Consider the following 23,331-nt stretch of genomic DNA (forward strand, 5'->3'; position numbering starts at 1 on the left):
ATTTTTGTAGAGAGTTAAGATATATTGTGTCTATATTATTCCTTGCAAATTAATTCTAGGGGAAAATTGTAACAAATTTAAGAACATGAAGGAATCTCTCCTTTCTATGGAAATATTAGGAATCTCAAGGACCAATGGATATCAATGCTTTAGAGAAATTACTAACTTCACTAGGAACTATAAGGGGTTTCTGAAAAGGAGAAGCTAAAGACTAAATACAAAACCAGAAAATTCGCTGGAGAGGTTTTGCTTCTGATTAGCAATCTGTATTGATCAGATTCATTAATGTAGGATAATATAATACTATCCCCTTTAAGATGCTTTTCTTTGATCTTGACAATAGTAATTCAGGCTAGGTAATGATTACATTGTGGGACTACTTTTAGTACATTAGAATAGAACCTTATTGGCTTACTAAATGGCATTCTATCATTCATTTGATGATACTCAAAATGTTATGATTATGTTACAGAATGGATAGTTTATTTTTGGCAATAATTTTTCCCCAATTAAGAACTGTAAAATTATCATACAAGACTCTTTTATACATTAATGGCCTCCATAGGAAGCATTCCTTTCTCTTTTCTAGAGGTACAAAAATTTCTATAGAATTCTTATTCACTAGAAAAAGTATTATTATTATTTTGTTTTTGGTACCAGGGATTGAACCCAGGGATATTTAACCACTGAATCATATCCCTGGCACTCGTTTTTTTTTTTGAGACAGGGTCCACAAAATTGCCGGTCTTACTAAATTGCCGAATCTCACTAAGTTGCTAAGTCTGGCATTGAGCTTGTGATCCTCCTGCCTCAGCCTCCTGAGATGCTGGGATTACAGGTGTGCATCTCAACATCTGACAAAAAATTTTTCTTTTGGGGATTAAACTCAGAGGCACCTGACCACAGAGCCATATCCATAGTCCTATTTTGTTTTTTAATTTTAGAGACAAGGTCTCACTGAATTGCTTAGCACCTCACTTTTGCTGATGCTGGCTTTGAACTCCCTATTGTCTTTTATTAGAATCTTTACTTTCTATCCATCCATTAGAAAAAGTTTTTCCTTTGTTTTAATGCTCATAAAAAATTGAAGAACATATGGAAGAGTAGAAAAAGTAAGACAATCATTTATAGAATTATCATTCAGGGCAAGAATATCCTCTGATACTTTGATATATTTCCTTCAAATGCATCTTATGTATTTTAAGAGTTTTGTTTGCTTTTTGATTTTGTAGATAAAAATACATAGCTTTTGTGTATTTTTATGCTAATCGAAGGAAGTAGACCAGAATCACATTGACTGTTTAGGAAATTAAAATGATAATCCAGAAAGTACCACAGAATGAGTAGTTTGTTCAGTGAGATCTCTACCTTTTCAAAACTTAGATTACTTTTCTGGTCAATTCCCCAGATTCATTAGCCACTATTACCTGTACGTAAGCTTGCCAAATTTAGCAAATAAATATTTATCTAGGAAATCCAGCTATTACATAAAATATATTTAGGCTAAAAAAATTATTCATAGTTTATCTAAAATTCTAAATGAACTGGATATGCTTTTTTTTAAAAACCTGGCAGCCTTACCCACCACAGTACAGGGGTCTGATATAAGAATTGAATTTTTCTTCCTATAAACAATGCTGTTTCATAAAGCTTTTTGCATATAAATTTTCATGTAGTGTGTCCTGCAATTTGATCAAAATACAGTGCTTTTTTGCATTAACTAAGCAGTTTATATATGCTTAACTGTTTATAAATTGTACTTTTCAGTATATGTAGAAAAGTTGACATTATGATCACATACACAAATTAATTAGTTAAAAATATATAGGAAATTGATTGTTTTAATATTTTAGAATTAATTTTCATTTTTAATACTTATAAAGTCAATTTTTGCAGTTGCTGATTTGCCTGTGATGACCATAAACAGGGCTTGGTGAGGTCATGCCTTCTGGGAAACAATAAACAATTATTTCAGTTTAACTTCAGGAACAAGGTTGCTGTCTCCTTTCTCCAAAGAAAACAATATAATTTTTTTTGACATAATTGCCCTGACCAGGGTAAAAATATCTTTTCCTGAAAGATGATATGCTTGATCATTTTATTTTCTATGCTTATTATGAATAATTATTTGCAGAACTGCTATTTGGGTTCTTGTTATTCCCTGTAGTTAAAGTGTATGCTATCTCTACATTAATTTCTCCAACATCCAGTAGTTCAGTAAAAAAGAATCCTTTTTAAAAAATTTTCTTTTTAGTTGTAGATGAACACAATGCCTTTATTTTGTGTATTTATTTTTATGTGGTGCTGAGGATTGAACCCAGTGCCTCGCACATGCTAGGCAAGTGCTCTACCACTGAGCCACAACCCAGCCTCCAATGAAAAAGAATCTTAATCAGATACTTTTATCAGAATTCTGGGAGGAAAAAAATCTTATTTCTTCTGATCCTATAAACCTCTTAGAGAAAGAAACACACACACACACACACACACACACACACACATATGAGATTCAATACATATATATAAATCTTACTTCTTCTGATCCCTATAAACCTATTACTCATAACACACACACACACACACACACACACACACACACACACACAAGTTCTGGGGATCAAACCCAGGACATTTCCCATGCTAAGTAGGCAAGTATTCTACCACTGAGTTACATCTCCAGCCCCATATGATATAATCTAAGTGAAAGAAATATATAATCAATAGAGTTTTTGCTTCTTGGGGTTTGGAGTTTTTTGTTTGGTTTTTGTTTTTCTTTTCAACTGGGTTTTGCTTTGTTACCCAGGCTGGTCTCAAGTGATTCTCCCATCTCTGCTTCCCAAGTTCTAGCAGTGTATAGGTACTTACCACTATGCCCAACAATCTTCAGGATTTTAGCAGTATCTTTAGTGTGAACAAATTATTCATATTGTAAAATGGAGAGTGGATTACAGGGATTAAGACTTCACATAGAGAAATTAGTGGAAACATTATATAATAACCTAAGGAGAGATGATAAATGGCTAGGATAAGGTTAATGGCTGCAGCAATGAGAGAAGTGGACAGAGCTGAGAGAATGTAGAAGGTCACTTAGGTAAGGCTTGTAGTGGATGGAGGGAGTTAAGAGGTTTGCTTTTGTTATTGTATATATATTATTGAGTACTCATTTCCCTTTCATTACCTGTAATACGTATTATCTGTGAATAAAAAGACTATTAACAATACTGGGGAAAAAGCTCTAAATGTCTCACCTGGTCTACCCAAACTATCCAGCAACTTGGGAGGCTGAGGCAGGAGGATTGCAAGTTCAAGGCCAGCCTCAGCAAATTAACAAGGCCCTAAGCAATTTTATGGAGAAACTGTCTCAAATCAAAATAAAAAATAAAAACAGTAGGAGATGTAGCTCAGGGGTAAAGCACTCCGGGGTTCAATCCCCAGTTTACCCCTCCCCCCCAAAAAAAAAAAAACAATCTGAGGCTATTAAAAATACATAACATTTATTTTATTATTTTTTACTACCAGGACTGCTGCATAATGGTGTATAGATTTATCTTAAACAGCTTTTTATCCTTTTTTTTTTTCTTTTTATAATACTGGGGATTTATTAAGCGGTTCTTTTTTTAAAAAATTTAGTTGTTGATGGACCTTTATTTTAATCATTTATTTATATGTGATGCTGAGAATTAAACCCAGTGCCTCACATATGTGAGGCAAGCACTCTACCCCTAAGCCACAACCCCAGCCCCTATTAAGCAGTTCTTAATGATGAATTTTAGGTTACTTTAAATTACTATAAACAAAACTGCAGTGAATGTTTTTGTGTAGAAATCATGATATATTCATGCAATTATATCTATAGAATAAGAATATCTCTATTTGTGGAAATAGAGATCATCCAAATGAGAACAGAGACTATTCATAGCTTGCTGTAGTAGAGGAACTTGTTTTTGGCATAGACTCAAAGGCAGGAAAGTTTTTTTAGTTGAAAACAAAAAAGGGAAGATTCCAGGTATTTGGAGATTGTTGGCAGGAGAAAGCTGGTAGTGGGCAAACTAGAAGTGGGACGTCTTATTGTTTTAGGGAGCATGTTTGGCTTTCTTGGTTGGTCCTAATGTCTCAGGTTGAAATGCTTCTTGGTGGAATTGTGAGGTCAAAGGATGTGTGTGTGCATTTATGTATGGTTTTGTAATTTATTTCTTTCCTCCCTTCCTTCCCCTCCCTCCTTCCCTCCTTCCCTCCTTCCCTCCGTTCCTTTCTTCCTTCCTCTATGTGTGTGTGTCTCTCTCTCTTTCACTGGAGATCAATTCCAGGGCCTTGTTCATGCCTAAATATATTACCAAATTGCCTCCTGAAAATTTTATGGTAATTATGTCTCTCACCAGAAATACTTCAGAATTCAGCCTGTTTCTTTCTACCCTTTCCAGCATGGGGTATTATCAAAGCTTGAAATGTTTACCAATCTGATAGGTAAAAAATAATTCATATATAAAAATTTATATGTTGATTCATTAGTTTAAATATCTAGAATTATTTACTTGAATAATCATAAATATATGTAAAATTGTCATTGTTCTTGTGGCAGAAATGATTCAGAATTAAATACAACAAAAAAGTTTACTTTTATGGAATATTTGAGTAATTATGCTATAATTGTTGAAAAGTCACAATAACCTGAAAATTCAGTCAGTAAAATTTAAGTTTACTATCTTTGTTTGCTTTTAAAGAGCAGTTTTAGGTTCAGAGAAAAATTGGCAAGAAGGAATAGAAATTTTCTGTCTTCTACCCTGACATGTGCATAACCACCCCCATAGTTTACTGAATTTTGAGTTAACAATAACTCAAGTTTTATACTTCTTCTGTTACAATGTTGGAAAAGTTTTAAGATTCTGAGCCTTTTTCAGATATTATCAATGCAATTTAATTGGTTTATAAAGAAAGCTGTAGATCTTTTATATGTGGTTTTAAATTGTATATTATGAATTTCTATGTTATCTTTATGAAACTGGTAACTAACCTACATTTCTTTATAAGATTTTAAGTTCATGTACTTTAGGGATCCAATTTATTATTATTTTATGTGGATTGTATTTTGATCTTCCATGATAGTTCATTGTTTTAATTGTTTGATAAAAAAATCTAAATTAGTTTTTGTTGATAATATTTTGCATTCTTTTGTTATTATTACCTTCTGAAATGAAAGCTTTACAAAATATGTTTAGGTCTGCATGAATTTGATGCCCTGAAGGATCCTGAAGTGAATGAATTTAGAAGAAAAATGCGCATATTCAGTGAGGAAAAAATTCAGTCACTTGTGGGATTATCGTGGATTGACTGGCTAAAGCAAACGTATCCACCGGAGCATGAGCCATCCACCCTTGAAAACTTGGAAGATAAGCTTTATGGAGGAAAGCTCATTGTAGCTGTTCATTTTGAAAACTGTCAGGTAGTATCATATTTTATTAAGAAATATTTTGTAATAAGTCTGATTATTACCAGAACATTGCTCAATTCTTAAAAGTGTATCTTGCTTGCTTAGTAACCACTGTTACAAAGAAAAGTTTTAGGGCTGGGGATGTGGCTCATTGGGAAAGTGCTTGCTTGGCAGGTGTGAGGCCTTGGGATCAATTACCAGCACTGCAAATACAAAAATGAGAGAGAATAAGAGAAGCTTTATATTTAAGAGGGGAATGTATTTAAAATTTATACATATCTAAGGTGTCATCCTTTGCCCACCCATTATTACTTTATGTAGTAGGATAGTAGTTTAAAAGGGTGAAAAGTTTGCTCTTTGTGTCAGGTCTCATAGAGTGGTGAAACTGCACTGTTTAATTTTTACATTTTTAAAGAGATTGAAAAGGAACTGAAATGATTTTAAAGAAACTTTGAGATTTTAAAAAATTTTTGTATACCAGAAATTTAACCCAAGAGCACTTAATCACTAAGCCCCATCCCCAGCCCTTTTTTATTTTTTATTTTGAGACAGTGTCTAACGAAGTTGCATAGGGCCTAAGTTGCTGAGGTTGGCTTTGAACTTGTGATCCTTCCTGCCTCAGCCTCCTGAGCTTCTGGGATTATAGGTGTGTGCCAACATGCCTGGAAAAAAGATATTTTTTAAAAGAAACAAAGAGTTTCCATATTTCTTCATTTGCATTCTGTGAATATGTGAATTGAGTGGTGATATGGAATTTGGCATTATAGGGTGTATATACTGTGAATCCATATTGAATGTTCATAGCAATTATACAAACTAGATTGTGCTACTACTTTGTGTATCAAGTATAGTCAACCTATAATTAAGGGGTTAACCTTAGTTTACGGTAGGAATTCAAAGATTATTTTTGTTTGGTTTGCTCTTTTTGGTATTAGAGGTTGAACCCATGGTCACTCTACCCCTGAGCCACATTCCCAGCACTTTTATTTTTTATTTTGAGATAGGCTCTTGCTGAATTGCTAAGCTTGCAGTCCTTGTGCCTCAGCATCCTGAGTCACTGGGCTTACAGGCAAGGATGTTTGTTCTTAATTTATAATGGAAGTCATAAAAATGATAATAACCATAATAGTAGCTGTCTTATATTGAGTACTTATACCTATGTAAGGTATTTTTCATATATTCTCCAGTTCCCACAACAACCTTTTATAAGTGTTTCTTCCCCATTTTTAGTAAAGAAACTAAAAGCTGGATGTGGTGGCGCATGCCTGTAATCCCTGTAGCTCAGGAGGCTGAGACAGGAGGATCACAAGCTTAAAACCAGCCTCAGCAAGTTAGAGAGGCCCTAAGCAACTCAGCAATACTCTGTCTCAAAATAAAATACAAAAAAGGACTGGGGATCTGGCTTGGTTGTTAAGCTCCCTGGGCTTAATTTCCAGTGCCAAAAAAGAAAAAGGAAACTGAAAGAGCAAACAAAAGTTTGCTCTTTTGTACCAGGTCTCATAGTTGGTCCCTGAAAGAATCAGGATTTTATCCAGTATTTAACCAGTTATCTGATTATGCTTTCTTTTATTTTTTATTTTTTTAATTTATTTTATAGTAGAATGCATATTGACATATTGTACACAAATGGAACACAACTTTTCATTCCTCCGGCTGTACATGGTGCAGTCACTCCAGTAATCATACATGTATATAGGGTAATAATGTCTTATTCTTTGGTCCTTCCCATCCCCACAGTCCCACCCCTCCCCTCACTCCCCTCTACACAAACCAAAGTTTCTTCATTCTTCCCATCCCCTGGCCCCACTGTGGATCAGCATCCGCTTATCAGAGTAAACATTTGGCTTTTGTTTTTTGGGGATTGGCTTATTTCACTTAGTATGATATTCTTTTTTTTTTTTTTTGAGAGAGAATTTTAATATTTATTTTTTAGTTTTTGGCGGACACAACATCTTTGTATGTGGTGCTGAGGATCGAACCCGGGCCGCACGCACGCCAGGCGAGCGCGCTACCGCTTGAGCCACATCCCCAGCCCCGTATGATATTCTTTAGTTCCATCCATTTACCTGCAAATGCCATAATTTCATTCTTCTTCTTTTAATATTTTTAATTGTAGATGGACACAATACCTTTATTTTGTTTAGTTTTTTATGTGGTGCTGGGGATCAAACCTATTGCTTCACACATGCTAGGCAAGTGCTCTACCATTGAGCCACAACCCCAGCCCCATAATTTTATTCTTTAAGGCTGAGCAATTTCCATTGTGTATATATGTACTGTATTTTCTTTACTCATTCATCTGTTGAAGGGTATCTAGGTTGGTTACATAGTTTCACTATTGTGAATTGAGCTGCTATAAACATTGATGTGGCTGCATCTCTGTAGTATACTGTTTTTAAGTCCTTTGGTTATAAACCGAGGAGTGGGATAACTGGGTCAGATGGTGGATCAATTCTAAGTTTTCTGAGGTATCTCCATACTACTTTCCGTAGTGGTAGCACCAATTTCCAGTCCCACCAGCAATGTATGAGTGTATCTTTTCCTCCACATACTCACCAACACTTAATATTGCTTGTGTTCTTGATAATTGCCATTCTGACTGGTGTGAGATGAAGTCTTAGAGTAGCTTTGATTTTATGCCTCTTTTTAGACAACATGTTAGTATTTTTAAGGGCAGATGTGAAAAAAGGATCTTGCCTTTAGGCATTTTCCCTAGCCAAGAAAGTTTGTCAAGGAAAATATTCCATATATTATCCTATCCTGAGATATAATTAAATTAAAATTTATTTTGAGTAAAGATTTTATTATCATAAAGTATCAGCCTCAAATTTAAAATACTATTTAGGGACTTCTGCAAGAAGGGGAATAAGGAAGTTTATTGTTGAGGTGACTAAAATTTAACTTAGAGACACTGACTCAGGGTAATGCATGTATAGGTCAGACTGAATTTCATTTTATGAGTCAAATGTCTACTGGGATACACAAATTTTAATGTAATCATTCTGGTTGCAAAGTATATATGAAAGTGTTTTAAGCTTAGGAGAGAAATGAAGATATTATAAAATCTTACTGGATTTTAAGCTGTAGTAGAATTTAAAAGTTCAAAGGAGTTTAGAGATTGTCTAATCAGACTCTATACAGTTTTTTTTTCTTTTTTTAGTTTCTGATATCATGTATTTCTTCCTGAATATATCCAGTGCTAGGGGATGTACATCCTCTGCCTCCTGAAGTAGTGTGTTTACATTGTGGGCAAATGTGTTTAAATTTTGGATTAAAAAAGCTTAGGGGTAAAGCGCTTACCTTGCATGTGTGAAGCACTGGGTTTGATCCTCAGCACCACATAAAAATAAATACAGACATTGTGAGTTCATCAACAACTAAAAAAAAATGTTCAGTCTTGCCTTCTGTGACTTCTGCCTTTCTCAATGTAGTAATCATATGGTCTCTTTTTTTCCCTGTATATGCCAGATATTCAGGTAAAAATATAGCAACAGGCCTTCCTGTGTTTTCCTTTTCTTTAGGCTAAACATTTCCCCCAAGGGGTTAAAACAAGTTTCTTGAGTTTTGGATCCTATAGACCACTAAAATTATTGTTATTAAAGAATTTTGAGAAGTCACATAGAATTTATAGATTTTATAAAAAATTTATCCAAGTAAGGATATTTTAAAAACCCTAAACCATTATTTAATATCTGTTGTATTTCACAAATGAATTAACATTTTATCATAAAAAATATACATGACACAATCTCAAAGACACCTGGCAACCTACTCCATTATATATGCATTCTCAATTCCTCCCACTGATGTAAAATTCTCATTTTACCATCAACCACTAACAACCAACGCTAGTTCATAAGGAGCAACAAATGGGGAAGGCTAAACTAAAAGTGAGATGAAATGTAACAAGGTATTCATTTAGTTAAGGTATTTTGGGGACTGGTAGGGGGAAAACTAGCCAGCAATTTCTGTGGGAAATACCAGACGTTTAAATGAGTTCATAGTTAATATCAGCCAACCCTAAAACATGGCACTTAGGAAGCAGGATATATAGAACCATGGACCTATCATGTCTGAGTTTTACTGAGAGTCCCAGGAGTTGAATCACAGATTCGTTGTTTTTATTTCATTAATTTTTTTTTTTTTTTTTTTTTTGTAGTTCTGGGGATCAAACCCAGGGTCTTGCCTATACTAGGCAAGTGCTCTTCCCTGATTATTTTTTATTTACTCACTCCTGCCCGCCCCCCAGTATGGGGTATTGAACCCATTTGCCCTCTACCGCTGAACTATATCCATAACCTTTTTTCCCCCCTTGAGACATGGTCTCACTAAGTTGCCACAGGCTGATCTGGAATTTTCAGTCCTCCTACTTCAGTATCTAGATTGCTGGATTGCAGGAGTGTACCTAGATCTCGTTATTTTTAATTCCAGTAATCACAGTTTGTAAAGGATACTGATAAACCTGAGCTGTACTTTCAACCTCATTTTCTACTTCTTTTTTTTTTTTTTAAAGAGAAAGAGAGAGAGAGAGAATTTTAATATTTATTTTTTTAGTTATCGGCGGACACAACATCTTTGTTTGTATGTGGTGCTGAGGATCGAACCCGGGCCGCACGCATGCCAGGCGAGTGCGCTACCGCTTGAGCCACATCCCCAGCCCCTCATTTTCTACTTCTTAAAGATATGAAATAATTGTATCACTAGAGGGAGTGACACCTGCAATTTGAAATAGTCCTTTGTGTGGGGAAGGCTAGAGTGTGTTAAAGAGGTAGAGACTATGGTATTTGGGAGCATTCCAGATAATGTGTCAGGAGAATAAGGAGAAATGTAAGGAACAACGAAGCATGAAAAATGAAACTGTTTTCTCACCTGTGTAGTCAATTGAATTACCAAAGGTGTCATAATGTAAAAGTATGAAATGCACCTCCTCCCTGCTAAACAGAGGTATCTGTCCCCACCCATATATTTATTGTCTCTGATGTTTAGCTATTTGTAAACATTGGATAATAAAATGCAAATTAATTGTTCTCTACAATTAGTTTTATTAAAGAGGAAGTATTTCATGAAAAGTTATTGAAAGTGATGTTGATAACTGCTTGAATGAAATACAGGAAAAACTAGTCCATTTGAATTCTGACTGAGTTACTCTAGTTCATAGATCTTTTTTTATTATTTTTTGGGGGTGCCAAGGATTGAACCCAGGGTCACTTTACCATTCAGCCACATCCCCAGCCCATTTATTTATTTATTTATCTATCTATCTATCTATCTATCTATCTGTCTATCTACCTACCTACCTACATCTATCTATCTATCTATCTATCTATCTATCTATCTATCTATCATCTATCTTTCTTTCTTTCTTTCTATTTATTTATTTGTTTATTTATTTTGAAGGCACGGTCTTGCTATGCTGAGAGCCTCATTAAGTTGCTGAGGCTGACTTTGAACTTGAAATCCTCCTGTCTCAACTTCCTGAGCTGCTGGGATTACAGGCATTTTCCAGCGTGCTTGGCTAATTAATATGTTTTTAGAATACATGAATTTAACTTCAAAGGCCTTTGGGGAAAATTTTGAAGCCCTCTGTATGTGTTTGTGTGTTTTCATTATATGCATGTATTATAATACATTCATTGTCTTCTTGATTGTGTCCCCCGCATAACTAATGAGGATGAATCTCTTTCACATACTTATGAATCATTTTTTAATTTCTATTATGTTTCCCCTTTTTTATTTAAAAAATTGGATTGTGTTTTTTTATATTGATGGAAGTTCTTCTTTTTTGAAGGTATGTATTTTTTTTTACTTATGTGTGCTCCAAAAGCTGGGTGTGGTTACAGGCACCTTTAGCCCCCGGCCAACACAGGCTTCATAAATGAAGGTTCAATACGTGTAAGAAATCCTCAGGGAGTTTGAATTAAAGAGACAGGCTCTAATTATCTTTAAACCAGCTCCAGAACAGCTTCTCCTAGCTCCAGCCTCCAGCCACCTATTATGGTAGCGAGGTTTACTGAAGAGGCTAGTGAGAGAGAAAGAACATGCCAGGGAGTGGACTTATATTGGGGAACAAAAAATTCTGGGGAAAATCCCATCCAATGAAGATTAAGGGGGGCAGTGTTCCACGGTCAGGTGCAACGATTGGGTCTTCAGGGTAGTGGCAGACACGCCTCCACACGGACAAGCCCTCGGACCTGAGAAGGGTGGGGAAAGCTCTGGACACAGGATGTGTCTAAGAGCCTCTCACCCAGCCAGGGAGGATGTTCGAGGATGGCCTCCCACAGGCATCTATAGTATCAGCATCTTAGGAGTCTGAGGCAGAAGAATCAAGTGAGGCTAGGAGTTGAAGCATAGCCTAGCAGCATACTGAGAGACCCTGTTTCAAAAGAATGAACAGGCAGGAAGACAAGAACTGAGCAGAATAGAGCTGTAAATGTATTCTTCCAATATGTGCTTTTTTCCCCATTTTTTGTTTTGTTAGTTCTGTTTTGCTTCTATCTATCCTTAAGTTCTAGTCACTATTCAGATTTCCTCAATTTTTATACATGTATATACATGTAAAAATAGACACACACGGCATATTAAGTTAAACACTGCTGTTACATGGAGTAATGCTATTCTGTGTATTTCTGATGGGATATACCTCAAATAGCAATAGGGAGTTGTAGGTATATGTGTATAATGTGGTCTTGTGTTATACAAATACTGGTGATTGAACTCAGGCTGCTCTAATACAGAGTTACATTGCCGGCATAGGTTTTTTAATTTTTTAAAGAATGATGTTTACTGGAAAATCCATGTTTTCTGTTACAATGGATGGTAAAATTTAGTTAAATATTTATCTTACCTGTGGGATCTGTGGCACTAAGTATGTAGGAAGACAACTTGCAAATTATTCAGAAATCTTAGCAAGTTTTACATGGGCACATAGTTAGAATACAACAAAATTTACTGGAATAGTATACTGTAAAGGATACACATGTAAATGTGCACACTTGTGCACAGTATTACATAATGATTATCAATTGTGGTTTTTCAACACAAATGTTAAATTTCCTGCTTTTGTGTTCTACCTTCTCTTTTTTAGGATGTGTTTAGCTTTCAAGTATCTCCTGAAATGAATCCCATCAAAATAAATGAATTGGCAATCCAAAAACGTTTGACTATTCATGGGAAGGAAGATGAAGCTAGCCCCTATGACTATGTGTTGCAAGTCAGTGGGAGAGTAGAATATGTATTTGGTGATCACCCACTAATTCAGTTCCAGGTACGTGTGTTAACTGTCAGTTTACCAAAAAAAAAAAAGTGTGTGTAAGTATTTAACTTTTATTTCTGATTGTAAAAAGGTGTGCCTATCTTGGAACCTTTGGGACTTACAGAAAATTATGCTGAGATTATCAGTGTTAATATATTCACATTCTTTGTAGTAATGTATGTTTTTCTTTTTCTTTCTTCTTCTTCTTTTTTTTTTGGTTGGCTGGGGATTGAACCCAGGACCTGGTGTGTGCGAGGCAAGCACTCTACCAATTGGCTACATCTCCAGCCCATGATATATGTTTTTAATCTAATAATTATATACACATTAATATGTATCTAAATGTGTTTGCATTTTACTTTTTTCAGTTGTGTCAGTTGGTGTTCTGTTATAATTGTTTTCCTGCAGCATTCTGAAATCTTAACACAAATTATTGTAGCTATTTACTGTTTCCTCATATAAACAAACATATGGTTTAAGTGTGAAGTATTTTAGGGGAGCTGGAATATTTTTAAAGTTGATTAAATGGTCACTTGTTGAATCATAAAAACTTACTTATATGAAAATGCTAAAAACTTGTTATTTATTTTTTATTTTATTTTATTTTGTTTGAATTTTTAATATTTATTTTTTTAGTTTTCGGCAGACACAACATCTTTGTTTGTATGTGGTGCTGAGGATCGAACCCGGGCCGCACGCATGCCAGGCGAGTGCGCTACTGCTTGAGCCACATCCCCAGCCCAATATTTATTTTTTAAATAGAGTATTTTGGGGTGCTGGGAATTGAACCCAGGGCCTTATGCATGCTAAACATGCAAAGAGTTATATTCCCACTGCAGTGAAGTAACATTTCAACTTTTCATTGTGAGTTGGCAAACTTCTAAATTTAAGTGTGTAATATTTATGTCTATAATCTCCTTTGTTCCTTTTTCGTTGCTTCCATTTGTGGTAGGAATTTTGCACGCATTAGGTCCTAAAAAGCCTTCCTTGGGGCTGGGGTTGTGGCTCAGTAGTAGAGCACTTGCCTAGCATGTGTGAGGCAATGTGTTTGATCCTCAGCACCACATAAAAATAAATAAACAAAATAAGTTTTAAAAAATACTTTAAAAAAAGCCTTCCTTAATTTTTGAGGTATTTATTTTCATTTAGTCATGAGTTATTTGAGCACATACTTTATGCAAAGAACTACACTGCCTCTGATGATTTTTGGAGTAAAGTGGAATTTAAATAGAAGGTGTTCAATACAATGTCCCTTTTCCCACAAGGTTTGTTTCCTGGCTTTGTCTTCAAGGAACTTAAAGATATTTTCATTGAAATTATATTTGGAGACTAAAAAATGGTTATTATGTAAGGAATAATAGAATAAGTTCCAAATTAGATTTCAATAGTAACAGGATTTAAATTGTGTTCTTTTGTTATATCGTTGTTTTGTTTTATACAAGGGGATGTAAACATGCCAAATATAAAATGACATCTGAGACTACTGAGATTTATTAGCAGGCAACTGAATTTTATACTTTGTTAGGTTTCTGGAATGACCTTAATTTTTGTAGTTTAGCAGATAGAAGGTCTAGGAGCAGTTTTAACTTGTGTAAACAGCTTTGGGAGCTGAGACATTCTGATAATAAGTGATTCAACCCTTGAGAAGGAGGAAGAAGACAAGTGCTTGGTGGGCAGCACAGAAGTACTAACTTCTCTTTGTGTTCTGCTGTCATTCAAGTAGCATCCATTAAAGTTATTTTAAAAATAACTTTCTGGGGCTGGAGTTGTGGCTCAACAGTAGAGCGCGTGCCTCTCACGGGTGAGGCCCTGGGTTCCATCCTAAGCACCATATAAAAATAAACAAATAAATAAATAAAATAAAGGTATTGGTGTCCAGCTACAACTAAAAAATAAATTAAAAAAATAACTTTCTAAATAGAATACAATACATTGAATCACACTTTGAAACTATATAGGAAATTTATTCTGTTGAGGAATACATTGGATTTCTATTTGTTAGGAATCTTTGTTAATATGAAAATCACCTCCTTTTTATATGCCTCTGAAGAATCCACTGTTTTCATGGAAATTAGACAGATTTTGGGGGCTGGAGTGACCAATAGTTTTTTTTTTTTTTTTTTTTTAAATCTGGGGAGACAGCAAAAAATGCTTACCTAGAACCTTGTGCTGAAAAAGGGCCACTTTCAGGGATGCACAGGAAAATGTGAATTTGCCAAATGTGAATTATGTTTTCACCTTTCCTAGCTGATTGGCTTAAATATCACATTGACATTAGATAAGTGGATTTAAATCCAGGTCTTATAGATAATAGGTCTGTAACTTAACCCTTCTGAGTTTCATGTCTTTAAGCTATTAAATGAGGGATATAATCTCTCTTGTTGAATGTTGTGAAGATCATAAGGCTAACTGTTTTATGGGGTTGTGATGTTAAATTATCATGTTCTTAATATCAAGTTGTTTAGTTAAAATGTGCTTTTACAGTGCTTGTTGTATGACAATGCTCAAATTAATATTACCTTTCTTTTTAATTTTTTTTTTTTTGGATACTAGACATTGAACCCAGTGGTACTTAGCACTGAGCTTCATCCCCAGACCTTTTAATTTTTTATTTTGAGACAGGATCTCACTAAGTTGGTGAGGCTGACTCCAAACTTGGATCCTCCTGCCCCGGCCTCCTGATCTGCTGGGATTATAGGCATGCATCACCTTGCCCAGCTCAAATTAATTTAGTCTGTTTTAAGTATTTGTCTGAAAATCCACACTTTCCTCTTTCTTGCTGTTGTAGTATATCCGGAACTGTGTAATGAACAGGACTCTACCCCATTTTATACTCGTGGAATGCAGTAAGATAAAGAAAATGTATGAACAGGAAATGATTGCCATAGAGGCTGCCATAAATCGGAATTCATCTAACCTTCCTCTTCCCTTACCACCAAAGAAAACACGAGTTATTTCTGTAAGTTTCATGTGTGAACCTTTGGTAACCCCAAAAGGCATGTGATTTTTGTTAAGTTATATGCCAAGTCACACATATTTCCTTTGCTCACTTCTCCTTCTGTGAAAACTAATGCACGTTTGTGAAAAACTTATTACCAGTTACTTAAAACTAGCTTTCTAGCTGTTAATTTTCTTAGCTCAAGCTCCAGATAAATGTAAATATACCATTTATTTTTTGTGCCCCCTCAAAAAAAAGTGCCATCAAATTAGAGATTGGATGTTAAACCTAGAACTTATATGACTATTCTAGTAGAAAAGATAGATGCACAGAAATAGAAGTATTACCAGTTTCTATCAACTTAACCAAAGTAATATTTTTGATGAGATTTTTCTGTGTTTTTAATATTAAAAACTTTCAATATTAAATATGCATCAAAGGCACTTTTTTTCCAGAACATATTTGTATAAATATTAAGTTTGGGTTCATTTGAATCATTAACATTTTTATAAGTTACTCAGTCTTTACAATTCTGAATTTAATTGCTCCTTGATGATATATTTCTATATTAAAGTAAATGGTCAATTTATCCAAAAGTTTTTCATATTGTTTGTTGATGCTTTTTATTTTAGTGATATCTCTTAGTAGTGGAATATGTTCCATGGTAAAACATTTGCCCACAAAACCAAGTGCTAGTGATTACAGTGCTTTATTTAATACATGTAATTTTCAGTTGTAAGTTCAGAGCCCTGTTTTCATAATTTTGGCAGTAGATATGAGAACTTTTAGATGACTTGATTATTATCATAGAATCTTAATTTCTTTCTTTAAAATAGCTCTATATTTATTTCCTTCTTTTACAGCATGTGTGGGACAATAACAACCCTTTTCAAATTGTCTTGGTTAAGGGAAATAAACTTAACACAGAAGAAACTGTAAAAGTGAGTACTTCTTAAGATTTGAATTTGCCATGTGCTCTGTTATTTGAATAACTCACTCATATGCTCCATAATGTCACATTGCAGATTTTTAAACTTTACCTATATCCGTCAATTACATGAGATAGAATATGGCAATTTTTGTAAGACTATTGAGTATTTTTGTTTGTTTGTTTGTTTTAAAACATTCTTGGAATAGTTGAAGATCTCCTAGAAAGGCTGACATTATTTTTCCATTATGTAGAATAAATTATTTTTATAGCAGGAATTCAGCAAGTGAAATTTAAACTGAAACTATGGGTCACACACAAACTTACTGTCCTGTCATCTTTGCCTAGCGCTGCATTCAGCCTCTTCTCTCAGTTTTATTTCTTTCTTTCTTTAAACTTGCTGAGCACAGAGAAAATGATACCATTTCCGGGGGATGGGGTGGTGGTGGAGAATGGATGATTACATTAAAGACCACAACATGGGGATTTATTGCACAACCCCATATAATTTTAAGTAAAGACCTTGTAAGGCATTTAGCCTCAAAAGATAAAGTGTTTTCTTTATTTTGTTAGGCAAGAAATTTGAGAGAACAGTTTTGTGATCCAAGGAAGAGAGATTCAGTTAATTTGAAATTTTTGGTGGTATTCGGGTGCACCTTGCCAAATATTACCAGTCACTTGCTTTTTGTACATGGATATTAAAGATTCTCTGAAGGAGGATGATTGGGGTAATGGAGACAGATAGGTTAAAGGCTACAACAAGATGCAGTTATTTTGAATGAATAATTCTAGACATCTAATGTACAACATGAGGACTATAGCTAATAATATTGTATGGTGGAAATTTGCTAAAGAGTAGATTTCTTTTTTTAAATTTTTTTTATTGTTTTGGTTATATGACAGAAGAATGCATTTATGCACTTTGATATAATATACATAGATGGGATATAATTTCTCATTTTTCTGAGTGTATATGTTGCACAATCACATTGGTCTTAGTCACATATATATATATACAGTAATAATGTTTGTTTCATTCTACTCTTTCCTATCCTCACATTCCCTCCTCTCCCCTCCCATCCCTTCCCTCTACCTAATCTAAGGTAATGCTATTCTTCCCTAGTGCCACCCCCCTCACCTTATTGTGAATTAACATCTGCATATTAGAGAAAACATTCAGCCTCTGGTTTTGTGGGATTGGCTTATTTTGCTTAGCATGATATTCTCCAACTCCATCCATTTACTGGCAAATGCCATAATTTCACTCTTTTTTAAAGCTGAGAACTCTGCATCCCTGGGATGAATCACACTTGATCGTGGAGCACTATCTTTTTAATATGTTTTTGTATGCAATTTACCAGAATTTTAGCATCTACGTTCATCAGGGATATTGGCCTGAAGTTTTCTTTCCTTGATGTGCCTTTGTCTGGTTTGGGTATCAGGGTGATATTAGGCTCATAGAAAGAATTTGGAAAGGTTCCCTTGAGTATGTATGCCACATTTTCTTTATCCATTCATTTATTGAAGGACACCTAGGTTGGTTCCATAGTCTAGCTATTGTGAATTGAGCTGCTATAAACATTGATGTGGCTGTGTCACTACAGTATGCTGATTTTAAGTCCTTTGGGATTAAAACAAGGAGTAGGATAGCTGGGTCAAATGGTGGTTCCATTCCCAATTTTCTGAAGAATCTCCTTACTGCTTTCCATAGTGGTTGTACCAATTTGCAGTCCCACTAGTAATGTATGACTGTACCTTTTCCCCCATATCCTCACCAACATTTATTGTTGCCTGTGTTCTTGATGATTGCCATTCTGATTGGAGTGAGACGATATATAAAGAACTCAAAAAACTTAACACCAAAAAAAAAAAACCCCAAATAACCCAATCAATAAATGGGCTAAGAAACTGAACAGACACTTCACAGAAGAAGAAATACAATTGACCAACAAATATATAAAAAAGTGTTCAACATCTCTAGAATTAGAGAAATGCAAATCAAAACTACTCTAAGATTTCTATATCCTAGAGATTAATGCTTTATCGGAGGTGCATATGGTAAAGATTTTCTCCCAAACTGTCGTCTCTCTCCTCACGTTATTAATTATTTCCTTTGCTGAGAAGAAGCTTTTTAATTGGAATCCATTCCATGTATTGATTCTTGATTTTACTTCTTGCACTGTAGGAGTTAAGGAAGTCAGATCCTAGGCCGATGTGGTGAAGATTTGGACCCATTTTTTCTTCTATTAGGTGCAGGGTCTCTGTTCTATTGCCTAAGTCTTTGATCCACTTTGAGTTGATTTTTGTGCAGGGTGAAAGATAGAGGATTAATTTCATTTTGCTATATATGGATTTCCAGTTTTGCTAGCACCCTTTGTTGAATAGGCTATCTTTTCTCCAGTGAATGTTTTTGATACCCTTGTCTAGTATGACATAACTGTATTTATGTGGGTTTATCTCTGTGTCCTCTATTCTGTATCATTGGTCTACAAGTCTATTTTGGTGCTTACGATGCCATTTTTGTTACTATTGCTCTGTAGTATAGTTTAAGGTCTGGTATTGTGATGCTTCCTGCTTCACTTTTCTTGCTAAGGATTGTTTTAGCTATTCCCGGTCTTTTATTTTTCCAAATAAATTTTATGATTACTTTTTCTATTTCTTTGAAGCATATCATTGGGATTTTAATAGGAATTGCATTAAATCTGTATAACTCTTTTGGTAGCATGGCCAGTTTGACAATATTAATCCTGCCTATCCAAGAGCATGGGAGATCTTTCCATCTTCTGAGGTTTTCTTCAATTTCTTTCTTTTTAATTTTTTTTTTATTTTTTAGTTATAGCTGTCAATACCTTTAATTAATTAATTATTTTTTATGTGGTGCTGAGGATCGAATCCAATGTCTCCAAGCGCCAGGTAAGTGCTCTTCCTCTCAGCCACAACCCCAGCCCCAATTTCTTTCTTTAGTGTTCTGTAGTTTTCATTGTAGAGGTCTTTAAGCTCTTTTGTTAGATTGATTCCCAGGTGTTTTTTTTTTTTTTTGAGGCTATAGTGAATGGAGTAGTTTTGTATAGGAATGTGTTTGATTTTATATCCTGCTACTTTGCTGAATTCATTTATTATTTCTAGAAGTTTTCTGGTGGAATTTTTTGGATCTTCTAGATATAGAATCATGTCATCAGCAAATAGTGACAGTTCGAGTTCTTCTTTACGTATTTGTATCACTTTAATTTCTTTCTTTTGTTGAATTGCTCTGGCTAGAGTTTCAAGGATGATGTTGAATAGAAGTGGTGAAAGAGGACATCCTTGTCTTGTTCCAGTTTGTAGTGGGAATGCTTTCAGTTTTTCTCCATTTAGAATGATGCTGGCCTTAGGTTTAGCATGTACAGGTTTTATAATGTTGAGGTATGTTCCTGCTATTCTTAGTTTCTCTAGTGTTTTGAATATGGAGATGTGCTGTATTTTGTCAAATGTTTTCTCTGTCATCTATTGAGAGAATCATATGATTCTTTTTTTAAGTCTATTAATATGATGTATTACGTTTATTGATTTCTATATGTTGAACCAACTCTGCATCCCTGGGACGAATCCCACTTGATCGTGGTGCATATATTTTTAATATGTTTTTGTATGAAATTTGCATACAAAATTTTATTGAGAATTTTTGCATCTATGTTTATCAGGGATATTGGTCTAAAGTTTTCTTTCCTTGATGCGTCTTTGTCTGGTTTTGGTATCAGGGTGATATTATTCTCGTAGAATGAATTTGGAAAGCTTCCCTCATTTTCTATTTCATGGAATATTTTGAGGAGTATTGATGTTAATTCTTCTTTGAAAGTCTTGATAATATTAATTCTGACTATCCAAGAGCAAGGTAGATCTTTCCATCTTCTAAGGTCTTCTTTGACTTCTTTCTTTAGGTTCTGTAATTTTCATTATGTAGATCTTTCACCTCTTTCGTTAAGTTGATTCCCAATTATCTTTTTTTTTTTTTTTGAGGTTATTGTGAATGGGGTAGTTTTCCTCATTTTCTTCTCAGAGGCTTTGTCACTGATATACAGAAATGCCTTTGATTTATGGGTGTTGATCTTATATCCTGCTACTTTGCTGAATTCATTTACTAGTTCTAGAAGTTTTCTGGTATAACTTTTAGGGTCTTCCAGGTAAAGAATCATATCATCAGCAAATAGTGCCAATTTGAGTTCTTCTTTTTCTATGTGTATCCCTTTAATTTCTTTCATCTAATTGCTCTGGCCAATGTTTCAAGAACTATGTTAAATAGAAGTGTCTTGTTCCAGTTTTTAGAAGGAATGCCTTCAATTTTTCTCCATTTAGAATGATGTTGGCCTGGGGCTTAGCATGCCTTTATGATGTTGAAACATGTTCCTATTAACCTGAATTTTTCTAGTGTTTTGAACATAAAGGGGTTCTGTATTTTCTCAAATGCTTTTTTTTTTGCGTCTGTTGAGTTGATTCTTATCTTTAAGTCTATTGATGAGATGAATTACATTTATTGATTTCCGTATGGTGAACCAACCGTGCATCCCTGGGATGAATCCCACTTGATCGTGATGCACGATCTTTTTGATATGTTTTTGTATTCGATTTGCCAGAATTTTATTGAGAATTTTTGCATCTATGTTCATTAGACATATTATTGGTCTGAAGTTTTCTTTTTTTGATGTGTCTTTGCCTGGTTTTCGTATCAGGATGATATTGGCCTCATAGAGTGAGTTTGGAAGTACACCCTCTTTTCTATTTCCTGAAATAAATTGAAGAGTATTGGTATTAGTTCTTCTTTAACGATCTTCTAGAACTTGGCTGTTTATCCATTCGGTCCTGAACTTTTCTTGGTTGGTAGACTTTTGACAGTGTCTTCTATTTCATCACTTGAAATTGATCTGTTTAAATTGTGTATATCATCCTGATTCACTTTGGGCAAATTATATGACTCTAGAAATTTGTCGATGCCTTCAATTTTTTCTATTTTATTGGTGTAAAAGTTTTCAAAATAATTTCTAATTATCTTCTGTATTTCTGTTGTGTCTGTGATATTTCCTTTTTCATCATGTATGTTAGTGATTTGAGTTTTCTTTTTTCTTTGTTAGCATGGCTTTATTATTTTTTTAAAGAACCAATTTTTTTGTCCTGTCAATTTTTTCCAATTGTTTCTTTTATCTCAGTTTTATTGATTTCAGCTCTGATTTTAATTATTTCCTGTCTTATACTGGTTTTGGTGTTGATTTGTTCTTTTTTTTTTTTTCTAGGTCTTTGAGATGTAATGTTAAGTCATTTATTTGTTGACTTTTTCTTCTTTTAAGGAATGAATTCCATGCAATTAACTTTCCTGTTAGAACTGCTTTCATTGTGTCCCAGAGATTTTGATATGTTGTATTTGTGTTCTCATTTACCTCTAAGAATGTTTTAATCTCTTCCTTGATGTGTTCTCCTACCTATTGTTCATTCAGTGGAATATTATTTAGTCTCCAGGTGTTGGAGTGGATTTTAATTCTTATTTTATCATTGATTTATAATTTCATTCCATTATGTTCTGATAGAATGCAGTGTAGTATCTCTCCTTTTTTATATTTGCTAAGAGTTGCTTTGTTGCATAGCATATGGTCTGTTTTAGAGATGGATCCATGTGCTGCTGAAAAGAAAGTGTATTCTCTTGTTGAAGGATGAAATGTTCTATATATGTCAGTGCCTGCTGGCAGAGGGGTGGACCCAGGCCTACTGTGAGCCTGGACCCCCCACAGGCCAGTATGGGTGGATCTAAGCCACCAGGCTTGACCTCTCATGGTAGTTTGCTGTTTGGAAGGGTCCTACGCCAGAGGCTAGGTTCTGGCAGGTATCTGTCCAACTTGTGGAGAGGTGGACCTGGGCCTACTATAAGCCTGGGTCCCACACGGGCTGCTGTGGGCGATCTGGGCTGGGTCTCAGCTTTGATTTTAATTATTTCCTGTCTTCTACTGCTTTTGGTGTTGATTTGTTCTTCTTTTTCTAGGGCTTTGAGATGTAGTGTTAGGTCATTTATTTGTTGACTTTTTATTCTTCTAATGAAATTTAGGTACTCTTAATATTGACTACAGGAATTGGCTTATATGATTATGGAAATGAGCAACACCATCTCAAATTCTTCAGAGTAAGTCAGCAAGCTGAAGACCCAGGAGAGCTAATGATTTAGTTCTAGTGTCAGTCTAAAAGCCCGAGAACCAGGAAAAAGCCAATGTTCCAGTTATAAGACAATCAGATAGGAAAAGTTCTCATTTACTCAGGGGAGGGACAGCCATTTTGTTCTAGTCAGGTGTTCAACCAGTTGAATGAGGCCAGTCCACACTAGGGAGGGCTTTATTTTGAGACAGTATCTCACTAAGTTGCCCAGGCTGGTCCTCCTACCTCAGCCTCCCTAGTTGCTAAGAGTATAGGTATATACCACCATGCCCTGCCAATAGGAATATTGTGTGCGTGTGTGTGTGTGTGTTTGTGTTAGATTATAGTGGTAGGGGAAAAAAAAAAGAAAAACATAGCCTTTGAGATAGGCGATGGTTACCAGAGATGAGTATCTTATGGATAGAGGACCAGAACTTTCATCCCCACTTCCTGACTTCCAGGTCAAGAGAGAGAAAAACTAGAGATTATCTTAATCACCAGTGACCACACTTAAAATGGAACTTATAATCAGTGGGGTTTGAAGGGTTTCTGGGTTGATACATGCATCCATATGCTGAGAGAAGGGAACACCCCAACTCCATGGAAACAAAAGCTTCTGTGCTTAGTATCCTCTG

At 34.9% G+C, this 23,331-nt stretch overlaps 1 protein-coding gene across 2 annotated transcripts in view; it reads left to right on the plus strand.

Annotated features, from left to right (window-relative positions):
* Pik3cb (phosphatidylinositol-4,5-bisphosphate 3-kinase catalytic subunit beta) overlaps positions 1-23,331 on the plus strand; it is a 134,636-nt gene that overhangs the window by 52,136 nt on the left and 59,169 nt on the right. For both annotated transcript variants that reach the window (XM_027933684.3, XM_071615609.1), the window contains exons 5-8: positions 5,217-5,440; positions 12,513-12,692; positions 15,469-15,639; positions 16,482-16,559. In XM_027933684.3, the coding sequence (XP_027789485.3) occupies positions 5,217-5,440; positions 12,513-12,692; positions 15,469-15,639; positions 16,482-16,559 (653 nt within the window). The remainder of the gene's footprint in view (positions 1-5,216; positions 5,441-12,512; positions 12,693-15,468; positions 15,640-16,481; positions 16,560-23,331) is intronic.

Source organism: Marmota flaviventris, chromosome 8, assembly GCF_047511675.1.
Source record: "Marmota flaviventris isolate mMarFla1 chromosome 8, mMarFla1.hap1, whole genome shotgun sequence".
Classification (NCBI taxonomy): domain Eukaryota; kingdom Metazoa; phylum Chordata; class Mammalia; order Rodentia; family Sciuridae; genus Marmota; species Marmota flaviventris.